Genomic DNA, 27,541 nt, shown 5'->3' with positions numbered 1-27,541 from the left:
GGGGCTTCAAGGGGAGGTTGGCTTGCCGATTTGCACCAAGTGGGGTGGACTATAGGACCTCTAAGAGACTCTCAGCCACATGAAGCCCTCAACACCCCGTGCGCCACCTTTGCTCTGCCCTAAGAGCTATAAGAGGCTGGCCCCCAACCATTCTGGCACTGATCCGCCCCGCCTCCCCTTTCTCTACCACACAAGGCACAATTTCCGACTTCCTTTGAAGGCGCGTTCTTGGCTCTTAACTTTTAACCGGTTAAAACTAAGGTGAAAACCACGACCCGGAGACCCTCGAAGCAAATGAGCACGTATCTCATGTCTCTCCGATCAAGCTATAATCACCACGGCGGCTGGAATTGCAGCGCCGCTAATAATGCACAAGAGACCCCGTGTCTCCCACCTTTGCGCCCGCTTCTCCCAAGGTCAACCCTAATTATGGGCTTAATTTGTCACTTGCCCTCCTTCCTTCCAAACCGGATTACAAGCATCCCCGGATGCCTTGATTAGAAACAAGTCTCCAGCAGAGCGCACGGAAAAACTCTCGGGAAAGTGACTTTCAACCGGCCCGAACGTTCGCTGACTTCGACGAAGAAGGTCTGCTAAAGCGGCTGGGGGAAATAGTCCGTGGAGCGTCAAGGCCAGAGCAAAGCGGCCCCGAGGTTGGGCCGCCAGGGGAAGAGGCCCAAAACAGCAGCGGCAAGGCTGAGGATGGAGACTGGAGGATTTTGAGAAAGGACTGGACAGCCCCGGTCTGGAATTGGCCTAGAGTCTCCGCTCGATCAGCGGGCTGGACTGAAGACCTCCCAGGCCCCTTCCAGCTCTATTCTGATTGACTAATTGGTTTAAATTGTCTGGGGTCTCCTATTTGAGCAGAAGGCTGGAGGAAGACCTCCAGCTCCGTTCTGATGGATGGATGGATGGAAATGATCTCCTTGAGCAGGGGTCGGCTCTAGAGGACCTCCAGGTCCCTTCCAGCTCCGTCCTTTTCAAAGAAACGAGGTCAGTTATGCCTTTAAAACTCACCAGCCCTTTCACCCCGGCAGGCATCGCTGGTTTAGGAATTTTAATTTTCAGGTTCTCCCCTGGGTTCCTTGGCCCAGGGGCGTCCTCGCCCCCGACTCCCCCAAAATCCATCTCACTGGGGGGGGAAGAAGTCAAACTTTTCTCCTCCCCTCCCTCCCAAATCGTCGGGGGGGGCAAGCGGCTGCCGGCACTCCCTTGCTTAGCCATCACTTTTGCAAGTCCGAGAGTCCCAAATCTTTTAGCTTCTCTGCTGTCAATCAACTTTTGCCGTTCTCAGCAGCCTGGGAGAGAAAGGAAAAAAAAGGAAAAAAAACGCGACGGCATGACAGCCAAGACCAGCGGCCCGTTCGTTCAACCCGGAGAGTTTAAAATGAGATTTAAAAAGAATCAGGGCTTGACACGAAGCAAATTTCTTGGCTTTGCAGGCCTGCGCTTCCGCTGTGGTTCCGTGAGTTTCGCCCATTTAAAAACTTTTCCGTTGTTCAGTGAATGACGGCAGGAATTCTGCACGGGAGTCCTCGACTTACGACTGCCGTTGAGCCCGAATTTTGGGTTGCCCATGAGACCACTTCTAACGGTGCTAAGTCACTATTTTCCTACTTCCGTTCAGGCCCTCTCTCGCCAAGCCGGGCTACAGACCGCCCTAAAATTCGCACCAGACTCTTGCAGAGCCTGCCTTCCAAAAAGAACCTGGTTAGGGTCTTTCAAGGAATCCTAACCATGATCTGAAGCTTAGCTAACGTTGGGTCACAGAGGCAGACCTTCTCGTGCCCTGTGACTAACCGTGAGACGGATGGCCCGTCAACCTGCAATGTGAGAACCTCCTGAACTACCCATTACACTGTTTGGAGGGTTGAGGGTTGTCTCGAAGCCCCTGAAGGCAGCTCGGAAAATGGAGAGGAGCCCTGGAGGGAGGGAGGAAGGAAAAAAAGGAAGGAAGGAAGGAAGGAAGGAAGGAAGGAAGGAAGGAAGGAAGGAAGGAAGGAAGGAAGAGAACAGAATAAGAAGGCAGGAAAGAGATTGAGAAAAGATAGAGAGGATGGGAAGGGAGAAGGGAAGGAAGGAAGAAGCAGGAAAGAGAGAAGGAAGGAGAGGAGAAGAGAGAAGAAAGAAAGAGAGAGAGGAGAAGAGAGGGGAGAAAGAGAGGGGGAAAAGAGAGAGAAAAGAGAGAGAGAAAAAGAGAGGAAAAGAGTGAGGCAAGAGGGGGAAAGAGAGGGAAAGAGAGAGGAAGAGAGAGAGAAAAGAGAGAGGGGAAAGAGAGGGGAAAGAGAGAGGGAAAAGAGAGAGAAAAGAGAGAGAGAAAAGAGAGAGAGAAAGAGAGAGAGAGAAAGAGAGAGAGAGAGAGAGAAAAAAAAGAGAGAGAGGGGGGGAAGAGAGGGGGAAAAAGAGAGGGAAAGAGAGAGAGAAGAGAGAGAGAAAAGAGAGAGAGAGAAAGAGAGAGAGAGACAGAAAGAGAGAGAGAGGGGGGAAGAGAGGGGAAAGAGAGGGAAAGAGAGAGAAAGAGAGAGAGAAAAGAGAGAGAAAGAGAGAGAGAGAGACAGAAAGAGAGAGAGAGAGAGAGAGAGAATGCCGTATGTGACAGAATTGTGGAAATAATAACCTTCTCGGATCTTCTTGCCGCGATCAGCCAAGAAACTGCCATCGTTCACACATTCTGGTGTTCTCACCCAGAGACCAGGCTGGCGGAGAACTGGGAAAAGCCCTAGAAACGCAGTCAATATTTATAAACAACACAGCTGCCGCTCGAGAGTTGCACGTTTTGGAGAAGCCCTTCAAATCGACAGTTAAGGCTTTGACAGGCGGTGGCCTCCATGCCTCAACGGCTGGAGGAGTCAAGATTTGCATCTTGTGCGCCTCCAAAGAAACCTTTCCTTCCCCAGCCCTGGAGACGCGGAACCATGTGAAGTCCAGAGGAGAGGAGAGGACGAAACAGAATAACAATGGGGTAGAAAATAGAATAGAAACGAATAGAATAGAAAATAGAACAGAAAACAGAATAGAATAGAAGTAGAAAATAGAACAGAAAGTAGAATAGAATAAACAGAACAGATCTGGATCTTTTAGTCAAAGAATCACAGAATTGGAAGGGACCTTGGAGGTCTTCTAGTCCGACCTCTGCTCCAGCCGAAGACTCCATTTCAGAGATGGCTGTCCAGCCTCTTCTTTCTGTTCTTGCTAGACTTCTAGGTGAATCCCAGGATTCAGCCTCCAAGACAGGAGGGAAGCCATTTCACAAACAGACCACCCCACGATTCTAGGGGGACCAATGCAGCCCCCTCCCCCATTCATGCAGGAACTGGGAGACCCATCAGACCGAGAAGCTAATGAACTGGCCAAGGCGGAATTCTGCCCTTCTGCCCCCTCCGAGAGTCGGAAGATATTTTACGCAACCCAGCAGTCTCATTAAAAATCCTTGATTTACTCGGAGAGTTCTCCTCTGATGGTTGATTAATACTAATTATATACATAATCCAGGCTGACCTAGGACACAATCGGCGTGTGGTGTAAATCAGGCTTGAGAGCCGGTGGCCCCAAAACTCCCCGCTTGTCTCTAGCATCCTAGATTTTTTTTTTTTTTAATATAGCTCTTTTAAATTAGCATAAAGTTTCTTTGCTTGAGCGGAAGGCCAAATTCTCAAGAGGAAACTTTAAAGCAAAGGCCTTCAAACTTGACAGCTTGAAGACTTGTGGACTTCAACTCCCAGAATTCCTCCTCCTCCAGTCAGGCTAGCTCAGGAATTCTGGGAGTTGAAGTCCACAAGTCTTACACTTGCCAAGTTTGAAGGCCCTGAGATAAACGTGGTTGGAAGGGACCTTGTAGGTCATCTAGTCCAACCCCCACACCCAAGCAGGAGACTCTACACCAGTGGGTCTCCAAACTTGTCTTACACTTCAGTTTAAGCCCTTGAGATAAACGTGCTGAAGGGAAGACTTGTGGACTTCAACTCCCAGAATTCCTCCTCCTCCAGTCAGGCTAGCTCAGGAATTCTGGGAGTTGAAGTCCACAAGTCTTAAAGGGGCCAAGTTTGGAGGCCCTGGTTTAAGGAGACCCTTCCTGTTGATGGCCATGGAGGTGGTTCGAGAGGAAGGCAGAAGAACATCTCCCAAGCCGGAGGAGGAGGAGGAGGAGGAGGAGGAGGAGGAGGAGGAGGAGGAGGAGGAGGAGGAGAAGAAGAAGAAGAAGAAGAAGAAGAAGAAGAAGAAGAAGAAGAAGAAGAAGAAGAAGAAGAAGAAGAAGAAGAAGAAGAAGAAGAGAGGAGGTGAGGGAGGATTATGGAGTCCTTGTATGCTGAGTGGGATGTTTTCCTGCAAACATTTCATTACCCAGCTAGGAACATCCTCAGTGCTGGAAGGGGGTGGGGAGGCGGGAGGAGGAGGAGGAGGAGAATGAGGGGTCTTGGGTTCTGATGCAGTGCTGGGTGGGGGAGGAGGAGGAGGAGGAGGAGGGAGGAGGAGACATGTTCCATGCAGACATTTCATGACCCAACTAGATAACATCATCAGTGCTAGAAGGGAGAGGGGTTTTTCCTCAATATCCTAGGCATATTAAGCTCTTGGGTGGTTTGAAATCCATCCTCCAACCCAACCTTGCGGATTCGGATAATCTTCAAGCTTTTCCTCTCAGGAAAACGGGCCGAGATTTGCTGAATCCTCCCCTGCTGGATGCCCAGTTTATAAACCTCTCACGATTCGTTTATCTTCCAGGTTCCTTTGCTCACTCAAGCTTTTAATTTGACTGGACCGCCGTTGCCTGATGTGACCGCATCCTTTATCATTTGGTGCTCCTCTCGAGTACAGATGATGGTTTGCTTGGCTTGATGGAATTCGAGGTAGGAAAATAAAAAAAATAAAATAAAATAAAAATAGAAGACCCTGATGCTGAGACCTCAGAAGGCAGCAGAAAGAGAGGAAAGATAGTTGCATGGAGAAGAGAAACGAAGTATCGGGCCTTCTGGATGAGCAGGGGGCTGGACTAGAAGGCCTCAGAGGTGCCTCCCAACTACTGTTATTCTGCTCAAAGGGAAAGATCTGCAACAGGTTTCTCAGGGCGTGTGGTCCAGAGGAGAGAGGACGGCAGGCGCATCCCCTCTGCCGACTTTGACCTTGTTACCTTGGGAAGATCACTTCCTGTCCTTCTCCGCCAACATCTCAGTCAGCCTTGGACACCCCCCACACCCGCAGGCTCTCTTGACAGACGGTGCCCCTTCTCTGCCTTGTTCCAAAGTTCCTTCCCATCAGAGGCCGTTTTATCCGCTTCCCTCTGCTCCCCTCTGAGATACAAATGTCTTTGCACGCCATCCAAATATTCCGATATGCAGCTGGGATGTTTATTTAGGGTGACCAGCATTTTTAATGGCGATTTATTCCATGCGTTTCCAGTGCTTGAAAGATACTGGAAATGTAAGCTTTGATGGGGGAGGGAGGAGGAGGAGGAGAGAAAGAGAAGAAGAAGCAGCGGTGGAGAAGGAGGAGGGAAGAAGGAAAAAGAGCAGGAGGGGGAGAAGAGAAGAAGGAGGAGGAGGAGGAGGAGGACGAGGAGGGCGAGGAGGAGGAGGAGGAGAAGAAGAGGAGGAGGAGGAGGACGAGGAGGAGGAGGACGAGGAGGAGGAGGAGGAGAAGAAGAGGAGGAGGAGGAGGACGAGGAGGAGGAGGACGAGGAGGAGGAGGAGGTGGTGAACAAAATTTGTTTCCATTCTCCTGAGAACCTGACCAGAAAACATGGCCAGGGGTGCCCCAATACCCTAGACTTTGTACCAATGACAGAGTTGGATGGGACCATGGAGGTCTTCTAGTCCAACCCCTCTTATTCCTTGTCCTAGTAGTCCAATGCCCTGTCCAAGATCAATGCCCTGGCATCCAAGTTCTTCAGAACCAGCGAGTCTTCGAAACATGCAATTCCAGCCTGGGGGAAACCCAAAAAAACGACACCCCCAAGATGATGCGCGTTTTATAAACAGGGGTGTTCAAAGCATGTCGGGATAGGAGCGAGGCATAGTTGCAATTGCAAACGTGTTGCGTGCCCCCCCCCAGAGAAACCCAGGAGCAAAATCCACACCTCTGGCCTGGGGAAAAAAAAAAAACGAGAAAACTTTGGGGTTTTCTCCCTGGGAAATCTTTCAGGAAGCCCAGCGGAGAAAATAAAACGGGAAAGAGAGAGGAGGGTTTGGGGTGGGTTTTTTTTTTGCAGACTTCCAGGACTGGGGGGGCCCCTGTTGCTCACGCAGCCTCCTCGCATAATCAGGGTACATATGGAGCGAACGAAATTGGTGATTTAACACAACCGGCGTTTTATGGCTGCCTCTCGTCTTGGAGTTTTGTCAGTAATTTGCACGCAGGAGAACCCGCTGATGGGCACGGCCATCTGCTGTGAAGCCCCGCTTTGGATGATGGGGTCTGGGGGTTTTTGTTGTTGTTTCTGGGTTGTTGTTTTTTTAAAAAAGAGCAGATACCGAATTCCAGGCAAAGAGGAAGAACGACACGGGGAGGCGCAAAAGGAGGAGGTGGGTAGGGTGAGAGGGGGCCAGCGGACAAGTTGCAGGGTTCCTGGCTCTTGGTTTCGTGTGTGTGTGTGTGTGTGTGTGTGTGTGTGAGAGAGAGAGAGAGAGAGAGAGAGAGAAATTGGGGGGAGAGAGAGAGAGAGAGAAAAGAGAGGAACAGAGACAAAGAAAGAGAGAGACAGAGAGAGAGAAAGTGAAAGAGAGAGAAAGAAAGAGAGACAGTGAGAAAGAGAAAGAGAGAAAGAAAAAAGAGAGAGGAACAGAGACAGAGAAAGAGAGACACACATAAGAGAGAGAGAGAGTGAGAAAGAGACAAAGAGAAAGAGAGAGATAGAGACAGAGAGAAACACAGAGAGAGAGAAAGTAAAGAGAGAGAAAGAGAGAGAGAGAGAAAGAAAGAAATGAGAGAGAGGAACAGAGAGAGAAAGAGACAGAGAAAGAATAACAACAAGAAAAGAGAGAGACTGAGAACCCTCTCAGGGGGAGACAATAAGGAAGACAGTCTCTTTCGATTGAACAGTCACTGAACGAACGGTTGTAAGTTAAGGACTGCTTGTGCTTGAAAAAGGATCAAATGAGAACACTGGCCCAATTGTGCCCAAGAAGTTGTGGGTGGTCCATCCCTGGACAGTCCCGAAATCTAGTCTAGGGTCTCCTGCTTGAGCAAGGGGTTGGACTAGAAGATCTCCAGGGTCCCTTCCAGCTTTCTGTTCTGTTCTCTGCACACCTTGAAAAAGGAACCAGAAGGTCTTCACATCTTAAGCTCCCTTCTTCTTCGGTCTGTCTCTGGGGTTCATTAAAGCCTCTCTCCCTTTCTTCTCTCTCTCTTTCTCTCTCCCCCTTTTTTCTCTCCCTCTTTCGTGTCTCCAAGCAGGGGGTGAGAAAGAACAGAGAGGAAGAGCAGGGAGGGATTTTGCTTGGAGGGGTTTGGTTTTTTTTAAAAAAAATCTACTCTCTAACAATCTTATTCAGTTTCATAGTGTGAGAAACAGAGATGCAAACTAACTGCAATATACTGTATATATATATATTGCTGATTTTTCTCTTTAAACCAGCCTCGGTTTTTGCAAAGCAGCTTAACGGAAGCGACCAAATAAATACATAATCAGGAAAGAGAGAGAAAAAGAGAGAGAGAGAGAGAGAGAAACCATCATGTTGTGTTTTTTCTCCCCAAGACTTATCAAAATGTCAACATCTCTTCTGTTGCTGGTGTTTGGGTCCAAGCCGGGAAGAAAGAAAGAAACAGAACGATCCAAAATATGACATTTGCGTAATTCCACTTGGCGAGAAAGCAGAGATAACCTCGAAAAAATAAAATAATAATAATAATAAATCTTGAAATCCTCTCGCTCATAAATGACCCCGAAAAGGTTTCACGTTCATGTCAAAAGACTCAATTTTCTGGAGAGAGAGAGGGAGGGGAGGGAGGAAGGAGGGAAGGGAGGAGAGAGAGGGAGGGAAGGAAGGGAGGAAGGAGAGAGAGAGAGGGAGGGAAGAGAGAGAGAGAGGGAGGGAAGGAGGGAGGGAGAGAGAGAGAGAGGGAGGGAAGGGAGGAGAGAGAGAGAGGGAGGGAAGGAGGGGGAGAGAGAGAGAGAGGGAGGGAAGGAGGGAGGGAGAGAGAGAGAGAGAGAGGGAGGGAGGAGAGGGAGGGAGAGGAGGGAGAAGGGAGGGAGAGAGAGGAGGGAAGGAAGGAGGGGGAGAGCGAGAGGAGAGGAGGAGGGGAGGGAGGGAAGGAAGAAGGGAGGGAGAGAGAGGAGGGAAGGAAGGAGGGAGGAGAGAGAGAGAGAGAGAGAGGGGAGGAGGAGAGAGAGAGAGAGAAGGAGGGAGAGGGAGGGAGAGGAAGGAAGGAAGGGAAGGAGGGGAGAGAGGGAGAGAAGGAGAGAGAGAGAGAGAGGAGGGAGGGAAGGAGGAGAAGGAGAGAGAGAGGGAGAAGGAGGGAAGGAGAGGAGAGAGAGAGAGAGGGAGGGAGGAGAGAAGGAGGGAGGGAGGGAGAGAGAAGGGCGAGGGAAGGAAGGAGGGAGGGAGGGAGAGGGAGAGAAAGAGAGAGAGAAGATATGAGGAAGAATATGCAGATGGGAGATTTAACCCCCGGAACAACCTGACTCATGAAAGACTCTCTTCCCTTTGAGTTGGGGGCTTCCAAGGGAGGTTGGCTTGCCGATTTGCACCAAGTGGGGTGGACTATAGGACCTCTAAGAGACTCTCAGCCACATGAAGCCCTCAACACCCCGTCGCCACCTTTGCTCTGCCCTAAGAGCTATAAGAGGCTGGCCCCCCAACCATTCTGGCACTGATCCGCCCCCGCCTCCCCTTTCTCTACCACACAATGCACAATTTCCGACTTCCTTTGGGCGCGTTCTTGGCTCTTAACTTTTAACCCGGTTAAAACTAAGGTGAAAACCACGACCCGGAGACCCTCGAAGCAAATGAGCACGTATCTCATGTCTCTCCGATCAAGCTGTAATCACCACGGCGGCTGGAATTGCAGCGCCGCTAATAATGCACAGAGACCCCCGTGTCTCCCACCTTTGCGCCCCGCTTCTCCCAAGGTCAACCCTAATTATGGGCTTAATTTGTCACTTGCCCTCCTTCCTTCCAAACCGGATTACAAGCATCCCCGGATGCCTTGATTAGAGCAAGTCTCCAGCAGAGCGCACGGAAAAACTCTCGGGAAAGTGACTTTCAACCGGCCCGAACGTTCGCTGACTCGACGAAGAAGGTCTGCTAAAGCGGCTGGGAAATAGTCCGTGGGGCGTCAAGGCCAGAGCAAGCGGCCCCGGGGTTGGGCCGCCAGGGGAAGAGGCCCAAAACAGCAGCGGCAAGGCTGAGGATGGAGACTGGAGGATTTTGAGAAAGGACTGGACAGCCCCCGGTCTGGAATTGGCCTAGAGTCTCCGCTCGATCAGCGGGCTGGACTAGAAGACCTCCCAGGCCCCTTCCAGCTCTATTCTGATTGACTAATTGGTTTAAATTGTCTGGGGTCTCCTATTTGAGCAGAAGGCTGGAGGAAGACCTCCAGCTCCGTTCTGATGGATGGATGGATGGAAATGATCTCCTTGAGCAGGGGGTCGGTCTAGAGGACCTCCCAGGTCCCTTCCAGCTCTGTCCTTTTCAAAGAAACGAGGTCAGTTATGCCTTTAAAACTCACCAGCCCTTTCACCCCGACAGGCATCGCTGGTTCAGGAATTTTAATTTTCAGGTTCTCCCTGGGTTCCTTAGCCCAGGGGGGCGTCCTTCTCCCCCCCTCAGCTCCCCAAAACTCCATCTCACTGGGGTGGGGGGAAGAAGTCAAATTTTTCTTCTCCCTCCCTCCCAAATCGTCATGGGGGGGGGCGGGGGGCCAAGCGGCTGCCGGCCTCCCTTGCTTAGCCATCACTTTGCAAGTCCGAGAGTCCCAAATCTTTTTAGCTTCTCTGCTGTCAATCAACTTTTTGCCGTTCTCAGCAGCCTGGGGAGAAAGGGAAAAAAGGAAAAAAAAAAACCGCGACGGCGGCAGCCAAGACCTCGGCCCGTTCGTTCAACCCGGAGAGTTTAAAATGAGATTTAAAAAAGAATCGGGGGCTTGACACGAAGCAAATTTCTTGGCTTTGCAGGCCTGCGCTTCCACCGCTGTGGTTCCGTGAGTTTCGCCCCATTTAAAAACTTTTCCGTTGTTCAGTGAATGACGGCAGGAATTCTGCACGGGGAGTCCTCGGCTTACGACTGACGTTGAGCCCCGAATTTTGGGTTGCCATGTGAGACCACTTCTAACGGTGCTAAGTCGCTATTTTCCTACTTCCGTTCAGGCCCTCTCTCGCCCAGCCGGGCTACAGACCGCCCTAAAATTCGCACCAGACTCTTGCAGAGCCTGCTTTCCAAAAGAACCTGGTTAGGGTCTTTCAAGGAATCCTAACCATGATCTGAAGCTAGCTAACGTTGGGTCACAGAGGCAGACCTTCTCGTGCCCTGTGACTAACCGTAGACGGATGGCCCATCAACCTGCAATGTGAGAACCTCCCTGAACTACCCATTACACTGTTTGGAGGGTTGAGGGTTGTCCGAAGCCCCTGAAGGCAGCTCGGAAAATGGAGAGGAGCCCTGGAGGGAGGGAGGAAGGAAAAGAAAGGAAGGAAGGAAGGAAGGAAGGAAGGAAGGAAGGAAGGAAGGAAGGAAGGAAGGAAGGAAGGAACAGAATAGAAGGCAGGATTGCTAGATGGATGGAAGGGAGGAAGGAAGGAAGGAAGAAGCAGGAAAGGATAGAAGGAAGGAAGGAAGGAAGAAAGGAAGGAAGGGAGGGAGGGAGGGAGGGAGGAAGGAAGAAGCAGGAAAGAAGGCAAGATGGATGGATGAAAAGAAGGAAGGACGGAAGGAAGGAAAAGGAAGGAAGGAGACTGGGCAGGAGGGATGAAGGAAGGAAGGAGAAGAAGAATGGAGGGAGGAAGGAAGGAAGGAAGGAAGGAAGGAAGGAGGCAAGCTAGGCAAGTCTCACAATCCAACCAACAGGGCTCAGTTGCAGACGAGTGATAAAACCCACAGAACTTAACAGCACAATACCACAACATCAAATATGCATGGGCCTTTGGTATAATTGCAGAAAAAACCCAGATACTGGGGAGATTTGTGCTATCTGTTAAGGAAAGCTACAGTACAGGGAAAAGAGTTGCAGTTGTGAGTGTGTGTGTGTTGTTGTTTTTTAAAAAGAGAGATTATGAGGCTGCCCAAACTTAACTGTCCCTATGGCACAGGTTACATTTCACCTGATTTGTAAGTCCTTTATTTGAAAAGAGGGGGAGGGGGGGGAGAAATAGAAGGAGAAGGAGGAGAAGGAGAAGAAGAAGGAGGACAAGGAGGAGGAGGAGGAGGAGGAGGAGGAGGAGGAGGAGGAGGAGAAGAAGAAGAAGAAGAAGAAGAAGAAGAAGAAGAAGAAGAAGAAGAAGAAGAAGAAGAAGAAGAAGAAGAAGAAGAAGAAGAAGAAGAAGAAAGAAGAAAGAAGGAGGAGAGGAGGAGGAGGAGGAGGAAGAAGAAGGATCCTGTGACTACTTCTCAAGGAAATGGTTGGCTTCGCTTGGTCTTCCCTTTGATATAACTGACCACCGATGGAGCCGCAAGTCTCCGCCCAACGTCTTCTGAACCGCAGCCACTTCCCCCAGGAAGAACTTAGTCCCACAAGCCGATGACATTTTGGCTAGATTAAACATATTAGAGCATGAATTCAAAAGAAGGCTTGAGCAGGGACGTCGAACGCCCTGGAGACGGCCTTCAAAGATATATTTAGAAGCCCGTTACAAAAACAACAAGGAGGACAAGACGCCTGACATGCCAGGAAAAAGGCAGGTTTTTCTCCTGCCCGGAAGGTCCTCAGGTGTGACGGCAGGTCGGGAGGACGTAGAGGTGCCACAGAAAAGGTCCCAAGGAAAGGGGGGAAGAAAGGACCCGACATCCAAGAGGGAGGAAGACAAGGTGAGGAGAAGGTGGTGGAGCATTAAAAAAGAAGCGCTGGACGCCTGTCAAAACCAGGTCAATAAAACACACTGGGTGATGCCCAAATGGAGATTTAACTCGGGGTTCCTGCAGCTTAGGAGCAGAACTTCTCCAAGACCCCAACCCCATTTCTGTTGGACCAACGGTTCTTCTCTTTTGGAAGAGGATTGAGAGGGTACGTAAATCTGAATTGTAGATTTAGAGATGACAGAGTTGGAAGGGACCTCGGAGGTCTTCTAGGTCAAGCAGAAGACCCTGTACCCTTCTGGACAAAGATCGGTTCAGTCCCTTCTTGAAGGCCTCCAGTGATGGAGCACCCACGACTTCTGGTGGCAAGGAGTTCCACTGGTCAATTGATCTGGGATCAGGGGTGGGATTCTACCAGTTCCCACCTATTTGCTAGAACTGGTTGTTAACCTTCTAAGCAGTTTGGAGAACCGGTTGTTAGAAGAAATTACAGGGCTAATCCTGTAAGGAAGGCAGGAAGGTAACATTCTGGTGTTGCTTACAGAAACTCTCCATTAACCGTTATTACATTCTTGGCAGGACTAGACTTCCTGTCTCTGGAACTTCTCTGGAGTTTTTTCCCCTCCTTTGTTGGTACTTTGCTTGTGTGGAGTGACCTCTCCCTCCATCTCTCCCTCTCCTTCCTTCCTTCCACCCTCCCTCCTCCCTCCCCTTTTCTTCCTTCCCCTTGTTCCTTCATTTCCTTCCTTTCTGCCTCCCTTCTTTCCCCTTCTCTCCCCTCCTTCTTTCAATTCCTTCTTTCCTTCTTCCTTCTCCTTCCTTCCTTCCTTTCTTCCCTCCCCTCCCTCTTTCCTTCCTCCTTCTGTTTTCTTCTTCCTCCTCCTTCCTTCCTTCCTTCCTTCCTTCCTTCCTTCCTTTCTTCCTTCCCCCTCCCTTCCTCCTTCTCCTTCCTCTTCTCCTTCCTCCATTCCTCCCTCCCTTTCCAAATGTCTCTGAACTCCTTACAAGTCTAAAACTCTACAATTAAAAACCACAAACCAGTTTTTTATACAAAAAAAGAAATCCACCCAGAACATCCCTTTTCTCAATGAAGCCCCTTACCCATCACAGGTGATTTCCAGAAGGGGAATCCAGGAAGTGGGGGCGCTGGGGGCGCTGGGGGGGGGGTGAGGGGAGGAAGGAGGAGCCGGAAGGAGAGATTTGGCCCGTCCACGTAGTGGTGAAGACTTTAAAGGTATATTTTTTTAATTAAAGGAAAAAAGACCGAAGCCACGGATGGCCCCTCATAAAGCAGATAATTTTACAGCTGGGTGGTCTCCCTGTGATGTACTTGAAAGCCATTTTCAAGCGACATAAAGTTTAACATACCGGTACATCTGCCTACCCACCAGATTCTACATGGAATTTTAAATTTAATTATATGAAAGGATGGCTACGGAGGGGCTAGCAAGAATGCTAAACGGCTGGAATTGGGAGAAGGGGGGCAAATAAAAAATAAAAACCCTTTTGGGGTGGAGGGGGGGCCGAGTTTGGGTGTTTCTCTCTCTCTTTTTTTGAAATCGGCTCCTCGCAGGGATGGCGGGGGAAATATCCTTTGGATGCCTGGGTTGATGGCGGCTTGCTCTCTCTCTCTTTCTCTCTTTCTCTCTCTTTCTCTCTCTCTTTCTCTCTGTCTTTCTCTCTCTCTCTCTTTTTCCGTCTCTCTCTCTCTCTCTTTCTTTCTCTCTTTCTCTCTTTCTTCTCTCTCTCTTTCTCTCTCTTTCCGTCTCTCTCTCTCTCTTTCTTTCTCTCTTTCTCTTTCCCTCCCTCTCTCTCTCTTTCTTTCTCTCTCTTTCTCTTTCTTTCTGTCTTTCTCTCTCTATTTCTCTCTCTCTCTCTCTTTCTCTCTCTTTCCGCTCTCTCTCTCTCTCTCTCTTTCCCTCTCTCTCTCTCTCTCTTTCTTTCTTTCTTTCTTTCTCTCTCTTTCTCTCTCTCTTTCTTTCTCTCTGTCTTTCTCTCTCTATTTCTCTCTCTCTTTCTCTCTCTTTCCGTCTCTCTCTCTCTCTCTTTCTCTCTCTCTCTCTCTCTCTCTTTCTTTCTCTCTGTCTTTCTCTCTCTATTTCTCTCTCTCTTTCTCTCTCTTTCCCTCTCTCTCTCTCTCTCTTTCTTTCTCTCTTTCTTTCTCTCTCTTTCCGTCTCTCTCTCTCTCTCTCTTTCCCTCTCTCTCTCTCTCTCTCTTTCCGTCTCTCTCTCTCTCCTCCAATCGATTTTGGGGCTCTGAAAATGTTTATCCGTTTATAGGTTGCTTTTCTGCCAGTGAACTTCATGTGCGCTGACAGCTTATCTTTGGCCTCCATGTCAGGCTTCAGTTCAGACATTGTACAGAAAATAGCATTTAAAAAAAAAAGAACAATAAAAGAAAAAGAGAGAGAGAGAGAGAGAGAGACGGAATTGTATTTTTATTAGCTGCCCCGAAGGCCCTGAAGGGGCTGAAACTGGGCCCGTTTTTTACGGGATGGTTATTTATAATTTTGGCCGCTGGTTGGAAGGGCAGGAAGGTGACTTTATAAACACAACCGCACACTGACACACACACACGCACAACGGGGAAAACGACGGGGCCAGAAAAGCAAGGATAGCCAAGAGGGATTAGGAAGTGGCAAGCAGATGTTCATCCAGACAAAATGCAAATAATCCTAATCTAACCTAATCCAATTATTTATTTTATTATTTAATTTAATCTTGAATGACTATTATATTTCATTTATTTTATTTGATAGTTGTGAGGTGGCCTGGAGGTGGAGCTCTCGCCTCACAATCCTAGTTTGATCCTAGTTTAGAGGCAGATATCTCTCTCATTGGGCGCGATGAGAATATATCTGCCGAACAAAACTCCACATTGGAGACAGGAAGGGCATCTGGCCAGTAAAACACTCAGCTCCGTTCAGTTGCCAAGACTCCAACTGGCAAGGGATTATGGGGACGGTGATGATTTTATTTTACATTTTGCTCTCTTCTCCTATTTTGTCTTCGATCCGAAGGGGTGATTTTGGGGTGATTTTCTTATTTAATCACATAATTCCTTACTTCTAGGTGGATTAGTTTCCCTCTGTTTCTTCTGGTCCGGCCCTCAGATAGTTTGGAGAATAATTTGACTCCTTCTTCTCTGTGGCAGCCCCTCAAATATGGGAAGACTGCTATCGTGTCACCTATAAGCTTTCTCTTTGTTAGGCAGGAAGCCCGCTCACAACTTCACAGAAGAACAGAGTTGGAAGGGACCTTGGAGGTCTTCTAGTCCAGCCCCTGCTCAAGCAGGAGATCCTATAGCATTTCAGGCAAGGGTTTGTTTAATTTCTTCTTGAAAACCTCCAGTGATGGAGCATCCAGAACTCCTGGAGGTAAGTAGCTCCATCCATCCATCCATCCATCCATCCATCCATCCATCCATCCATCCATCCATCCGTCCCTCCCGCTGCCTGTCAGGGATCTTATCAATCTCCGAATGATAAAATCGCAGGGTTGGAAGAGTTTTGGGGGATCTTCCCACAAGTCAAAGGCAAAACCAGATACAGATGATCAGAGTTGGAAGGGACCCTGTAGGTCATCTAGTCCAACCCCCCACCCAAGCAGGCCCGATTCGCTTAAGAACAACCGTCTTACTATCTTAACAGCCACAGGGGTTCGCTTAAACTTCAGGCGCTTCAAAATTCAAAACATTCAAGATTCAAAACAGAAAATGGGAACTCCCTAGCCAGCCAAGATCCAGCTGCTGCCGCACCCCCCTCTAATGCTTCCTTTTCCACCCCCAAAACCAGCCTCCAAAAAACCAAAAAAAAAAACACGGGGGAAAATATTTTCATTTAAATGCAAAGTGGATGAGATCAGAGGCCCAGATAAAAAGATGCACAAGCGATTTCTCTCCAGGTAAAAGCACCCTCGGAAAGGCGCCTCTCCTTTCGCCGTTTCCTCATCGCCTGGTTCTTTGCGAGGGGGAGGGCGGGGGGCGCCTTCAAATTACATCCCCTTCCTGCTCCTTAAATTGGCTTTTGGGGCTCCCACTGAGCCAGGTGTTCAGCTAACAGGTTTCCTGGTCTGGTCCTGCTTTGAAGGAGAGGGAGGGAGGAGAGAAGGGGAAAGAGGAGAGAGAGAGAAGCCCCCGACCGGCCTGGCTTTTCATCGGCAGAGTTGAGCCGGTGGTTGGTAACTGGGAGCAAACTGGCATGAAACATTCATCCGCCCAGCGAGTGGCGCCGAGCACGAATCTTCCAACCGTTCTTCCATCAAGATGCCCCACCGAGAAACCCACGAGGCGGCTAAAAACTCTCAGCGAGGAGGAAGAAAGAGGAAGCGGGCTGCGATGAGCAACACCCCACGGTGGGAGAATCAAAGCGGAAAGGCTTCTCCGCGGGGTTACGAGAGCAAGGCAGAGTTGAGGGTGAACGGCAAAGGCTCGGAGCGTCAAGGATGGCCCAGGAGAACCTCAAGGAAGGGATGTTCCTCGGCCCCACAGAGGCCCCCAAGTAGAGTGGGGCATTCATGGAGGCCCCAAGTAGAGTTGGACATTCATGGAGGCCCCAAGTAGAGTGGGGCATTCATGGAGGCCCCAAGTAGAGTTGGACATTCAAGGAGGCCCCAAGTAGAGTTGGACATTCATGGAGAGCCCAAGTAGAGTTGGACATTCATGGAGGACCCAAGTAGAGTTGGACATTCATGGAGGCCCCAAGTAGAGTTGGACATTCATGGAGGCCCCAAGTAGAGTTGGACATTCATGGAGGACCCAAGTAGAGTTGGACATTCATGGAGGCCCCAAGTAGAGTTGGACATTCATGGAGGCCCCAAGTAGAGTTGGACATTCATGGAGGCCCCAAGTAGAGTTGGACATTCATGGAGGACCCAAGTAGAGTTGGACATTCATGGAGGCCCCAAGTAGAGTTGGACATTCATGGAGGCCCCAAGTAGAGTTGGACATTCATGGGCCCCTTGCTCCAGAAGACAGAAAAAGATGATCAGAGGCCGGGAGGCCAAACTGTACAACGAGCGACTGAAGGAACTGGGGTCTCCCGTGAGGAGAAGGTGACATGAGAGCATCTCCCAGGGTTTGAGGGGCTGCCCGAGAGAAGAGGGGGACAACCCAACCTCCAAAGCCGCGGAAGACAGGCAAGAAGCAACGGATAGACACCAACCTAGGAGGGCAGCCACCTGGGAGGAAGGAGCTCGCCTGCAGACGTTGTGGGGGCTCCATCACTGGAGGTTTTCAAGAAGAGATTGGACAGTCACTCCCTGTGCAGAAAGGCGCAGGGTCTCCAGCTTGAGCGGGGGTGGGGTGGGGTGGCCTAGAAGACCTCCAAGGTCCCTTCCCATGCTATGATTCTGTGTTCTTGGGCTTTCAAGGTCCTTCATACGGAAGACCAATCCCCCTTTTTTGACCTCGCTCCTGCAGAATTTTCACTGCTCAAAGGGAAGGAGAGAGAGAGAAATCTGGCCTCTGACACGTCGCTTAGTCGGACAGCTGTCGTTTGCCAATCGCCTTCTGCAAACTGCCGGAATTCAGCAGCTGTGACATATAAATAATAATATAGGGGCTGCAGCCAAAAGAAGTGTGAACCGGAGGGGGAGAGGAGGAAAAGGAAGTGATGGGAAAAGTCTTGCCCTACCCACCCACCTGCCAAAGCTTGGGTGGGGCTGTCAGTCTTATCAGGTAGACAAGAAAGGAAACCCAACTAAAGTTAATTCTACTTCATTAGAAAGCTACCTGGATAGGACCTTACAAGTCTGACATTACAATCCTCCCGCCGTCTCCTTTACAGCCTGAGAAACTAGGGAGGGTCTCTTCTCAGCCCCTTTCTCCACCCATTATGCAGCTATGGGCTCAGCTGGCTCTTATCCAACCATTCCCTTGCCTGGGTCTCTTTTCCTGGTCTCCCAAGGTCATTTGCACAGATCATTACAGGTGCCAACAGCTCTGACGACTGTTCTGATTTGCATATGTAGATGGAGGGAGGGAGGGAGGAGGAGGAGGAAGAAGAAGAAGAAGAAAAAGAGGAGGAGGAGGAGGAGGAGGAGGAGGAGAAAGAAAGAAAACAAAAGAAAGGAAGGAAGGAAGGAAGGAAGGAAGGAAGGAAGGAAGGAAGGAAGAGAGAGAGAGAGAGAGAGAGAGAAAGAAAGAAAGAAAGAAAGAAAGAAAGAAAGAAAGAAAGAAAGAAAGAAAGAAAGAAAGAAAGAAAGAAAGAAAGAAAGAAAGAAAAGGGAGAGGGAAAAGGCATAGGTTATTTTAAAACTACGATCCCACCAGCTCCGGCACCCACAATCAGAGATAACACAGCTTGATAACAGAATGAGGCGTGTTAATCCCGAAGGAGGCTCCAGATTTGGCCTATCCCATTTGGGCTGCAATCATTCGAACAGCCACAAGAGGTCAGTCAAAGGCTAATCAAAAGGCCCCTTTGGCTCTTTGCTGCCCTCTAAGGGGCATCACCCTTCCTGCCAGGTGGCTGAAGCTGATCCTGCAACCCAAAAGGTCCTTCATCGCCTTGGACGGACTCCTTGGCCGATCCCTTTCGCAGAGTCCAAGCCCGTTTTGCTTATTGCCCGTCGTTTATCAAAAACCTGCTGCTCTTTTTGGCCCTTCCTCGTCCCGAATGCTAATTTTTTGGCAATTCAATGGCGTTCGCAGCCCCCCCCCCCGCCTGAACCGAGTTGGGTATCCATCTCTAGACCATTTTTCCCATTTGTCAAAACATGAGAAGTTTCCTTTATACGAATGGGATGCCCTTCTACTGACAAGCATCGTTTGGTTATAAATATTCACTTTTTAAAAAATTAAGAGCCACCCATCTCTTTTAATCAAACTTTTTTTCTTTTGCTTGATGATGAGGAACCAGGAGATAATTATTTTTTTTAAAAAAAAAGTTGGCTATTATTATCCTCCCTATCTCAAGTATACCTGCCAGGTTCCTAGACCCCCCCCCCTCAAAATAAAGGAATTAAAATATATTCCTGTAGTAGCAGCAGGAAAAAAAAAGACCCGGAACAATTTCTTACCCCATTTTTTCCCCCCTCTCTATCGCCCAAAATAAAATGGGAAAAATTCAGAGGGACTATCCTTAAAGGTTAATTATCAGTAACTTAAAGGTTATTTTTGCATACCTCACCTCCTGGACAAAAGCCGGTTCTTCATTAACATGCCGGAACATAAATTAAAACGGTAAGGCATTTAAAATGCCAAAAAGTCCCTCGTTTTATGACCCAGCGAAAAAGACTGTGAAATAAATAGGAGTTTGTAGGAGGAAGAGTCCTTGGAAGAAGACTCTGCCAGAGAGATGCCATAACAAAAGGGAGAGAAAAATAAGAATAAAATTTAAAATTGAACCTAGGTATTCTGACAATCCTCCTTCTTATCCGTGATGGATTAACTGAAGACAATCAGATGAATTTTCAGATTTTATTTTATTTTTTAAAAAAAATCCCTCTTGGCACGAAATGGTCTGGTTTCGTAGAGGTTTTCCTAAAGTCATAGTCACACCTAGTGATTGGCTGACTCAGCACCAGTTTGTGATGGAAGTGTAAAATTAGGACAAATTCGTATTCAGTTCCCGGCAGGTATCTCGTTTCCTGGTGAAGGCGCCAGGCTAGAGTCCAGGAGACGGGGAGTTTTAGTCTCGCCTTAAGCAGGAAACCTGCCAGGGTGACTTTGGGCCGGCCACGAGGAGGTTGGGAGTTCTAGTTCTGCCCTACTCATAGAAGCCAGCTGGGTGACTTTGGACCAATCACCAGGAAATGGTGAATTCTAGTCCCACCTTAGTCGTGACAGCTAACTGGGTGACTTTGAGCCAATCACCAGGAGGCTATGAATTCTAGTCCCGCCTTATGCATGAAAGGCAGTGGGTGACTTTAGGCCAATCGCCAGGAGACTATGAATTCTAGTCCCGCCTTATGCATGAAAGGCAGTGGGTGACTTTAGGCCAATCGCCAGGAGGCTATGAATTCTAGTCCCGCCTTATGCATGAAAAGGGTGTGACTTTAGGCCAGGGTCTCCAACCCTGGGCCCTTGAAGCCTGCGGACTTGACTCCCAGAATTCCCCAGCCAGCAAAGCTGGCTGGGGAATTCTGGGAGTCGAAGTCCGCCAGGCTTCAAGGGCCCAAGGTTGGAGACCCCTGCTTTAGGCCAAGCACCAGGAGGGTGGGAGTTCTAGTTTCACCTCAGGTCCTACAAGGGGACTACAGTTGTGACTACAGAGACTGGACAGCCATTTTGTCCAGAATGGCCGATGGTCTCCTGCTCGAGCAAGAGGGTTGGACTAGAGGACCTTCAAGGTCCCCGAACGAGGACGCTGCTTTTTAACAAACAGGCATCTCTGGGCGTGAAATGAACAGAGAGGAACCTTGTGGATGACCGTCAGGGATTAAAAGCAGCATCAGAAAACGCCCGACGGTGGTTGCGTCCTTTAGTTATCTCGAAAGGGTAGCTGGCTGCTTTTTCGGGGGTGGGGGGCTTGTTTAAAAGGATTATTTTCTCCTCTTTTCTTCTTCTTCTTCTTCTTCTCCTCCTTTGAAAGGTGTTTTTCCCCCTCTTCCTCCCCTGGCCAAGAGACGTGAGGCCGCATCCTGACCTTATCCTTGTTCATTAATCCAGCCCCGCCGTGCTTCCACTCTCCGCTTCTTACCAAGTTTGACTAATCTCGGTTCTAATGAAATTTCCCTCCATCAAGCAAATTATTAATATTTACCGCCCCTGTTTTGACACAAACGCTGAATAATTCATCAATTAACACTGCCATTAATTACATCATGCCAAATTAATATTTTCACACAGATTTCCCCACACACCTGCAGGACTGTCCCCCGGTGTGTGTGTGTGTGTGTGTGTGTGTGTCAGAAAATGCAAACTCCCAGGCAGTGAAGATGCATCCTGACTTGCCAGACCTCTCCCATCTGAAGTTGCAGAAAAATAATAATAATAATAATAATAATAATAATAATAATAATAATAATAATAATAGTAATAATAATAATAACAACAACCACAACCACAACAACGATGATGATGATGAATTCCTTGAAAGGGACACAGGATCATTGATAAAATTGAGCAGCCTCCAGCGAACTGGTGTGTGTGTGTGGTGTGTGTGTGTGTGTGTGTGTGTGTGTGTGTCCCTGCAGGGGAGGCACACATTGCCACCTATGTCATAATCTCCTTGCATTTTAATGACTCGGATTATGCCGCTTGGAACCGAATCGTCTGCTTCACTGACCTGCTGGTGGGATAAATGGTGGCAGATTAATGGAGTTGGACGGGGACCTCAGAGGTCTTCTATCCAACCCCCTTGAAGACCTCCAGTAAAGGAGCACCCATAACTTCTGGAGACAAGAAGTTCCGCTGATGAATTGATGTGGGAAGGAAGGAAGGAAGGAAGGAAGGAAAGGAGGGAGGAAGGAAGGAAGGAAGCAAGGAAGGAAAGGAGGGAGGGAGGAAGGAAGGAAGGAAGGAAGGAAGGAAGGAAAGGAGGGAGGAAGGAAGGAAGGAAGGAAAGGAGGGAGGGAGGAAGGAAGGAAGGAGGAGGGAGGGAGGGAGGGAGGGGGAGGAAGGAAGGAAGGAAGGAAGGAAGGAAGGAAGGAAGGAAGGAAGGAAGGAAGGAAGGAAGGAAGGAAGGAAGGAAGGAAGGAAGGGAGGAGGAAGGAATCTCTCAAATCCTCCTAAAGGAGCAAAACCTTATTTATTGCCTCTTCCAAAATGCGCAACACGGAGAATATAAAGGGGATGATCGTTTCTTAAACGAGTGAAGACTTCATAAAGCAGATTAGCTTTCCATCAGAGTAGCCACCTTCGCCCTCCCTGCTTTTCATTCTCGGCAAGAACACCTAATTAATTTCCTTAATTTTGTTGAGAAATCACAAAAGTATTGCAGATTCCTGTGAAGTTATGGTAGTTGGCGGCCATTTCACATATTTTATTTGTTATGGATTCACACTAATGATTACCAGCTCTGTTGTGGATTAGCTAGCCTGTGGCTGGGTGGGTGGGAGGAAGGAAGGAAGGAAGGAAGGAAGGAAGGAAGGAAGGAAGGAAGGAAGGAAGGAAGGAAAGAAGGAAGGAAAGAAGGAAGGAAAGAAGGAAGGAAGGAAGGAGGTGGGAGGAAGGGAAAGAAGGAAGGAAGGAGGTGGGAGGAAGGGAAGGGAAGAAGGAAGGAAGATGGAAGGGAGGAAGGAAGGAGGTGAAAGAAAAGAAAAGGAAGGGAGGGAAGGAAGGAAATAACTACAATTGAAAGAAACACATCAAAGGCAACCCATCACAAAGGCTAGACTGCTAATTTATCTTGATGTGGCATTTAGTTTTTAATTAGCTTTAATCATGCTTAAGTTAACGTATTAGCGCACTTTCACCCACCCAAAAAGGGGAGGGGGGACAATTATGGCTGTGTCGACCCCAGATGCCATCCTGCAGCCTAGTGCAAACCAGGAATGGAGGCTTGTGTGTTTCTCTTCTCCTGACAGCATCCACCGTCATCCTAAGAAATCCTTTAACCGATAGGCAGGCTCCATTTAACGGCGGGCCCGCTGCACGACGTCTCCTTTGCAGATCACACGCTGCAATGGTTGTAAGTGTGAAACACGGTCCCAGGTCCCTTTTTTTTCGGTGCTGTTGCAACTTTGGTCACTAAACAAATTGTTGCAAGTCAACGATCTATCTATCCATCTATCTATCTGTCCATCCATCCATCCATCCATCTATTCATCTATCTATCTATTTATCTATTTATCTATCCATTCATCTATCTATCCATTCATCTATCTATCATCTATCTATCTATCTATCTATCTATCTATCCATCCATCCATCCATCCATCCATCCATCCATCTCTCCCTCTCTCTAAATCCACTATCCCTCCCTCTCTCTTGCAAGATTGGCTCGCAAGCGGGAACGCGGGCAACGGGATGGTAGCTTAGCGTAAGCCACCTTAAAGCCAGGTTTAGACCATGGTAGCGGGGGAGGAAGGGAGGGCCACCCGCTCGAGAGCCATCGATCCGCAGCCTGGCTCGGGCTGGTTAAGCGGGAGGCTTTTTGGCTGGCGTCAAGTGTCCTTTCATTAAGAAGCGCCATGAACTGTCACAGCTGGGCAATTCCTTTTTATTCCTTTTTATTTTAAGGAGCAGGGGTGGGTGGGGTTGGAGGAAACCAGCTCCCCCCCCCTCGTCCCGGTAGAATGGGGGCCTGCTCCGGTCCAGTGCGGGATCAATGTCATTAATTCTTTAATAGCAAGAGGCCTGTTTATATTAACTCAGCATTAAAATGCAGCAATTAATTTTACATGTGCGTGTGTGTGTGTGTATGCATGTATATGTATGTGTGTGTGCATATATGGAAAGAGAGGAGGTGGAGAAGAGGGAGGGAGGGAGGGAGGCAGGAAGAGAGAGAGACCAGGAATGAATCTGGTCCTCGAAACCTCAAAAACTCCCGCGCTCCAAAATCTAAGCCACTGAATAGACGCCAGATTATTTTGGAATTTGCGCCTGTTCAGTTCAATCTTGGATAATTGCACTTTGGCAGAAAGTATATTTGGAAATATTCGAGGGCTGGAACGGAAATGGAAATAAATACAGGTATATAGATATATGTAAGAATTTACTCCGAGAAGCACAGAGCTGAAGACACAAGCCTGAAGATGATGAATGAGACTTCATCAAAACGTCGCCTAGATACTTCCAATTTTACGCGGGAGAAAACCCGAACAACCAAAGATCCATATGTAAGAATATTTATACCGTAAACAATATCACTATTGGGCTCTACGCAAATAGAGATTAAAATGTATAGAGTGATAAATATAATATAGTGTGATGGTTACAACTATGAAAACCAGTTATAATTATGAGGTGCAGTCCTACATATTTAAAAGAGACTACGCATACTGTATGTCTGTGAGAATAATGGTTATAAACAGGGTGTATAATACGATGCACATCTAAAAAGGACTTGATATAGGCAGTACATGGCTGTTGCAAAACTGGAAATGTGATGTATAATAAAGGAAAATGTACAATATTTTTTTTTTTTAATGCTCAAAAAGAGAACATCAAAGATCCATCCCCTCAGCACACTGGAGAAATGCACCCCCAACGTGTTGGAAATGCGAGCAACCACCAGGCACATATTACCACGTGTGGTGGATATGTAACAGAGCAAAGGAATTTGGGCGACACATTCAGATGTGGCTTGAAAAAATGGTGGAACAACACTTGGAATTTAAGCCAGAACTATTTCTACTAGGAATCGCAACAGAGAGCTATAGTAAAGGGCAGTGGTGGGATTCAAATAATTTAACAACCGGTTCTCTTCCAACAAGCAGTTTGACAAACTACTCAGAAAGTTTAACAACCGGTTCTGGTGAACCAGTGTGAACTGGCTAAATGTCACCACTTGTAAAGGGGTATATATTTAATACTACACATTCGGACAGCAGCGAGAATGGCACCTGCCCAGCAATGGTAAAGTGAAAATATCCCTTCCGAAAGGGAGATAATAAAGGAAAATATTGGTTTGCGCAGAATTGGATAGATTAACACTAGAACTGAAAAGAAAAGAAAAATAACTACGATACATGGAATAGATTTTACAAATGGTTGGAATTGACTGGTAGGAATCAGAACATAAAATAACGAGGATAAGAAGACCCAGAATGTGATAGTGTATATATACCAAAATGAGGACGTTGGTCAACAATCACTATACAAAACTAGTGCTGTATAAATAGCATGTATGTTATTGATTTTTTAACTTCGGTATGTATGGCGGAAGAAATGCCAGGATGGTCACATTGCCTTCGTTGTTTATATATGTAAATAATAAAAATATCTACCCAAAAAAGACCCATCCCCTATACCAGGGGTCCCCAGACTTGGCAGTTTTAAGCCTTTGTGGACTTCCACTCCCAGAATCTCTCAGACATCCATGCCTGTTTCTTTTCTTCCACTGTCTCGAGCAGAGAGAGTGTGCAGAGAAAGGGACCACGAGAGTAAGCAGGCATACAATCGGAATACATATCAAAAGAAAGGTGTTATTGCCAGGGGATTCTGGGAGTTGAAGTCCACAGGTCTTAAAAGTTGCCAAGTTTTGGGACCCCTGCCCTACACCCACCAGCTCATCCCATGGCCCAATCAAATCTTCATCCCAACTGGAGACATTCCGCTCAGTCACTCCCCTCCAGGTACAGGGCAGCATGTCCTTGACTCTCAGAGAAAGGAATGTTGTTGTGACTAAACTCTATGAAATCCCCAAATTCCCAGGCACCGAATGTGGCAGCCTCGAAGCTTTCCAAGTTAAAAAAAAATGGCTTCCAAGACTGAACACACGGCCGGTTGGGTTGGAGAGGTGAGGGCGGGGCTCCTCCCTAAGCCAGACCCATCCTTCCCAGCCGTTCCCCCCCCTCCCCTCGAAGGCACCAGCATCGATTGAGCAAAGCCAGACGAAGAGAGGCCTTACCTGGTCTTAGGGGAGGTTGTTAGCCATTCTTCATGTTTTTCAAATGTTATTAGGTAGGCAGCGATTTCCTGGAAGAGAAGAAGAGAAGGGGGCATGGATTAGAAAACGCAGAAGGCCTGTTAGAATGCAGAGTCGCAAGAGCCAGAAGGGGCTTGGAGGTCATCTAGTCTGCCCCCTCCCCTCCCCCCACACAGCTCAAGCAAGAGACTTCATACCATCCAAGCACTAGAGACACGACAAGGAGGCTGACAGTTCCCAGGTTTCAGTGAACCAATTAAATCAGAATCACAAACCGTCGGAAGGGACCTCGGAGGTCTTCTAGTCTAGCCCCCTACCTAAGCAGGAGACCCCCTACTGTTCCAGACAAATAGCTGTCCAGTCTCTCCTTGAAGCCACAATTTCTGGAGAGAAGCCGTTCCGCTGATTATTTGTTCTCCTTGTCAAGAAATTTCTCCTTATTTCTAGGCTGTTTTTAGAAATGAGGCTCCAACCATGGCTTCTCGTCCCGTCCTCGCTGCTTTGGAGGATAGGGGGACACCCCCCTCCCCCCCAGTTGATTGACAAGTGCCAGTTTTAAAAGAGGTGAGTATCCCCCCCTCAGCACTTTTCAAAGTTCCCAGGAGTGCACGAAATAGCCAACATTGCACAAAATGTACAGTTCGACAAAGGTGCCCCATTTCCTTTTAGATCGTCCCAGCAAAAGTCTTGGCTGCCTTCAATTTTAGTCCATCTGGTAAGTTAGTGGAAGAGAAAAGCGATCATATAACTGTCAGTGAATTAATTATTTTTTTTCCCAGCAAACAAAACAAAACAAAACAGAACATTTTCGGTAACAGCATCCGAATTGGGCCACTTCAACCGCGCCTAAGTTCCAATCCAAGAAAAGAGAGACGGGCCAAGAAATAGGAAAACAAAAGTTGGAATGGTAGTTTTCCATGTAGTTTCCCCCACAAACCCCCCCAATTTTGACAAAGAAGGCTGGTCCATGGTCTCAGTGGCTTGCAACGGGGTTGATGGCCCCGCTTGGAGTTTTCGCTGTAACCCGGCCGGGTTTTAATACCGCAAAGAGAGGCGTTCGGTGGCCGGCTTGCGTGTTGCTCTCATGTTTTATTGTGCTTTTACTGTAGGTGTTTGTGGGTTTTATTAATGTTCCCTTATCAGCATTAGTTTCTTAAGGGACAAGATAAATTTGTTCTAGTTTGCCTTTGATTACTTTAGGTGATTGGAGGGACGGGAGGGAGGGAGGGAGGGAGGAAGAGGGAGGAGGGAAAGGAAAGAAAGGGAAGGGAGGGAAGGAAGGAAAGAAGGAAGGAAGGGAAGGGAGGGGAAGGCAGGCAGGCAGGCAGGCAGCTTGGCCTGTTTTTATCTGGATCCTGGTAGCAGGGAGGTTTGCCTTCTTTCCTTCCTTCCATCCTTCCTTCCTTCTTCCATCCCTCCATCCCTCCTTTCTTTGATCCTCTGCCTTCCTCCCTCCCTCCTTCCCTCTTCCTTCCTTCCTCCATCTCTCCCTCCCTCCCTTCTTCTCCTTTCCTTCCTCCCTCCCTCCCTCTTTCCCTCTTCCTTCCTTCCTTCCTTCCTTCCTTCCTTCCTTCCTCCATCTCTCCTTCCCTCCCTCCCTTCTTCTCCTTTCCTTCCTCCCTCCCTCCCTCTTTCCCTCTTCTTCCTTCCTTCCTTCCTTCCTTCCTTCCTTCCTTCCTTCCTTCCTTCCTCCATCTCTCCTTTCCTTCCTCCCTTCTCTCTCCCTTTCCTTCCTCCCTCCCTCTTCCTTCCTTCCTTCCTTCCTTCCTTCCTTCCTTCCTTCCTTCCTCCATCTCTCCTTCCCTCCCCTCCCTTCTTCCTCCTCCTTTCCTTCCTCCCTCCCTCTTTCCCTCTTCCTTCCTTCCTTCCTTCCTTCCTTCCTTCCTTCCTCCATCTCTCCTTCCCTCCCTCCCTTCTTCTCCTTTCCTTGCTCCCTCCATCCCAAAATATACCAAGCCTCCCCTTTTTTGTGGGGTGGGGGCAGGGGGGAGGCTGGGCTTGGAGGGAAGAGGGGCTTCCTTGGAGAGCCCCCAACCCGAACAGGGAAGCAAGGCGAGGGGGGACCCCCGCAATCCCCCTCCAGCTGCTTCCGACATCTGCCGACAATGCAATTATCCGATTCCC

The 27,541-nt window shown here is 48.5% G+C and overlaps 1 protein-coding gene across 5 annotated transcripts in view; it reads right to left on the bottom strand.

The window, feature by feature from the left end:
* The window catches only part of CAMTA1 (calmodulin binding transcription activator 1), a 249,247-nt gene that overhangs the window by 144,993 nt on the left and 76,713 nt on the right, over window positions 1-27,541 (bottom strand). For all 5 annotated transcript variants that reach the window (XM_087915178.1, XM_087915177.1, XM_087915180.1 and 2 more), the window contains one exon: window positions 25,400-25,467. In XM_087915178.1, the coding sequence (XP_087771304.1) occupies window positions 25,400-25,467 (68 nt within the window). The remainder of the gene's footprint in view (window positions 1-25,399; window positions 25,468-27,541) is intronic.

Source organism: Pseudonaja textilis, chromosome 18 (genome assembly GCF_049901715.1).
Source record: "Pseudonaja textilis isolate UNSWEBS1 chromosome 18, rPseTex1.2, whole genome shotgun sequence".
NCBI classification, from domain to species: domain Eukaryota; kingdom Metazoa; phylum Chordata; class Lepidosauria; order Squamata; family Elapidae; genus Pseudonaja; species Pseudonaja textilis.
This window is presented reverse-complemented; position numbering and strand designations above follow the sequence as displayed.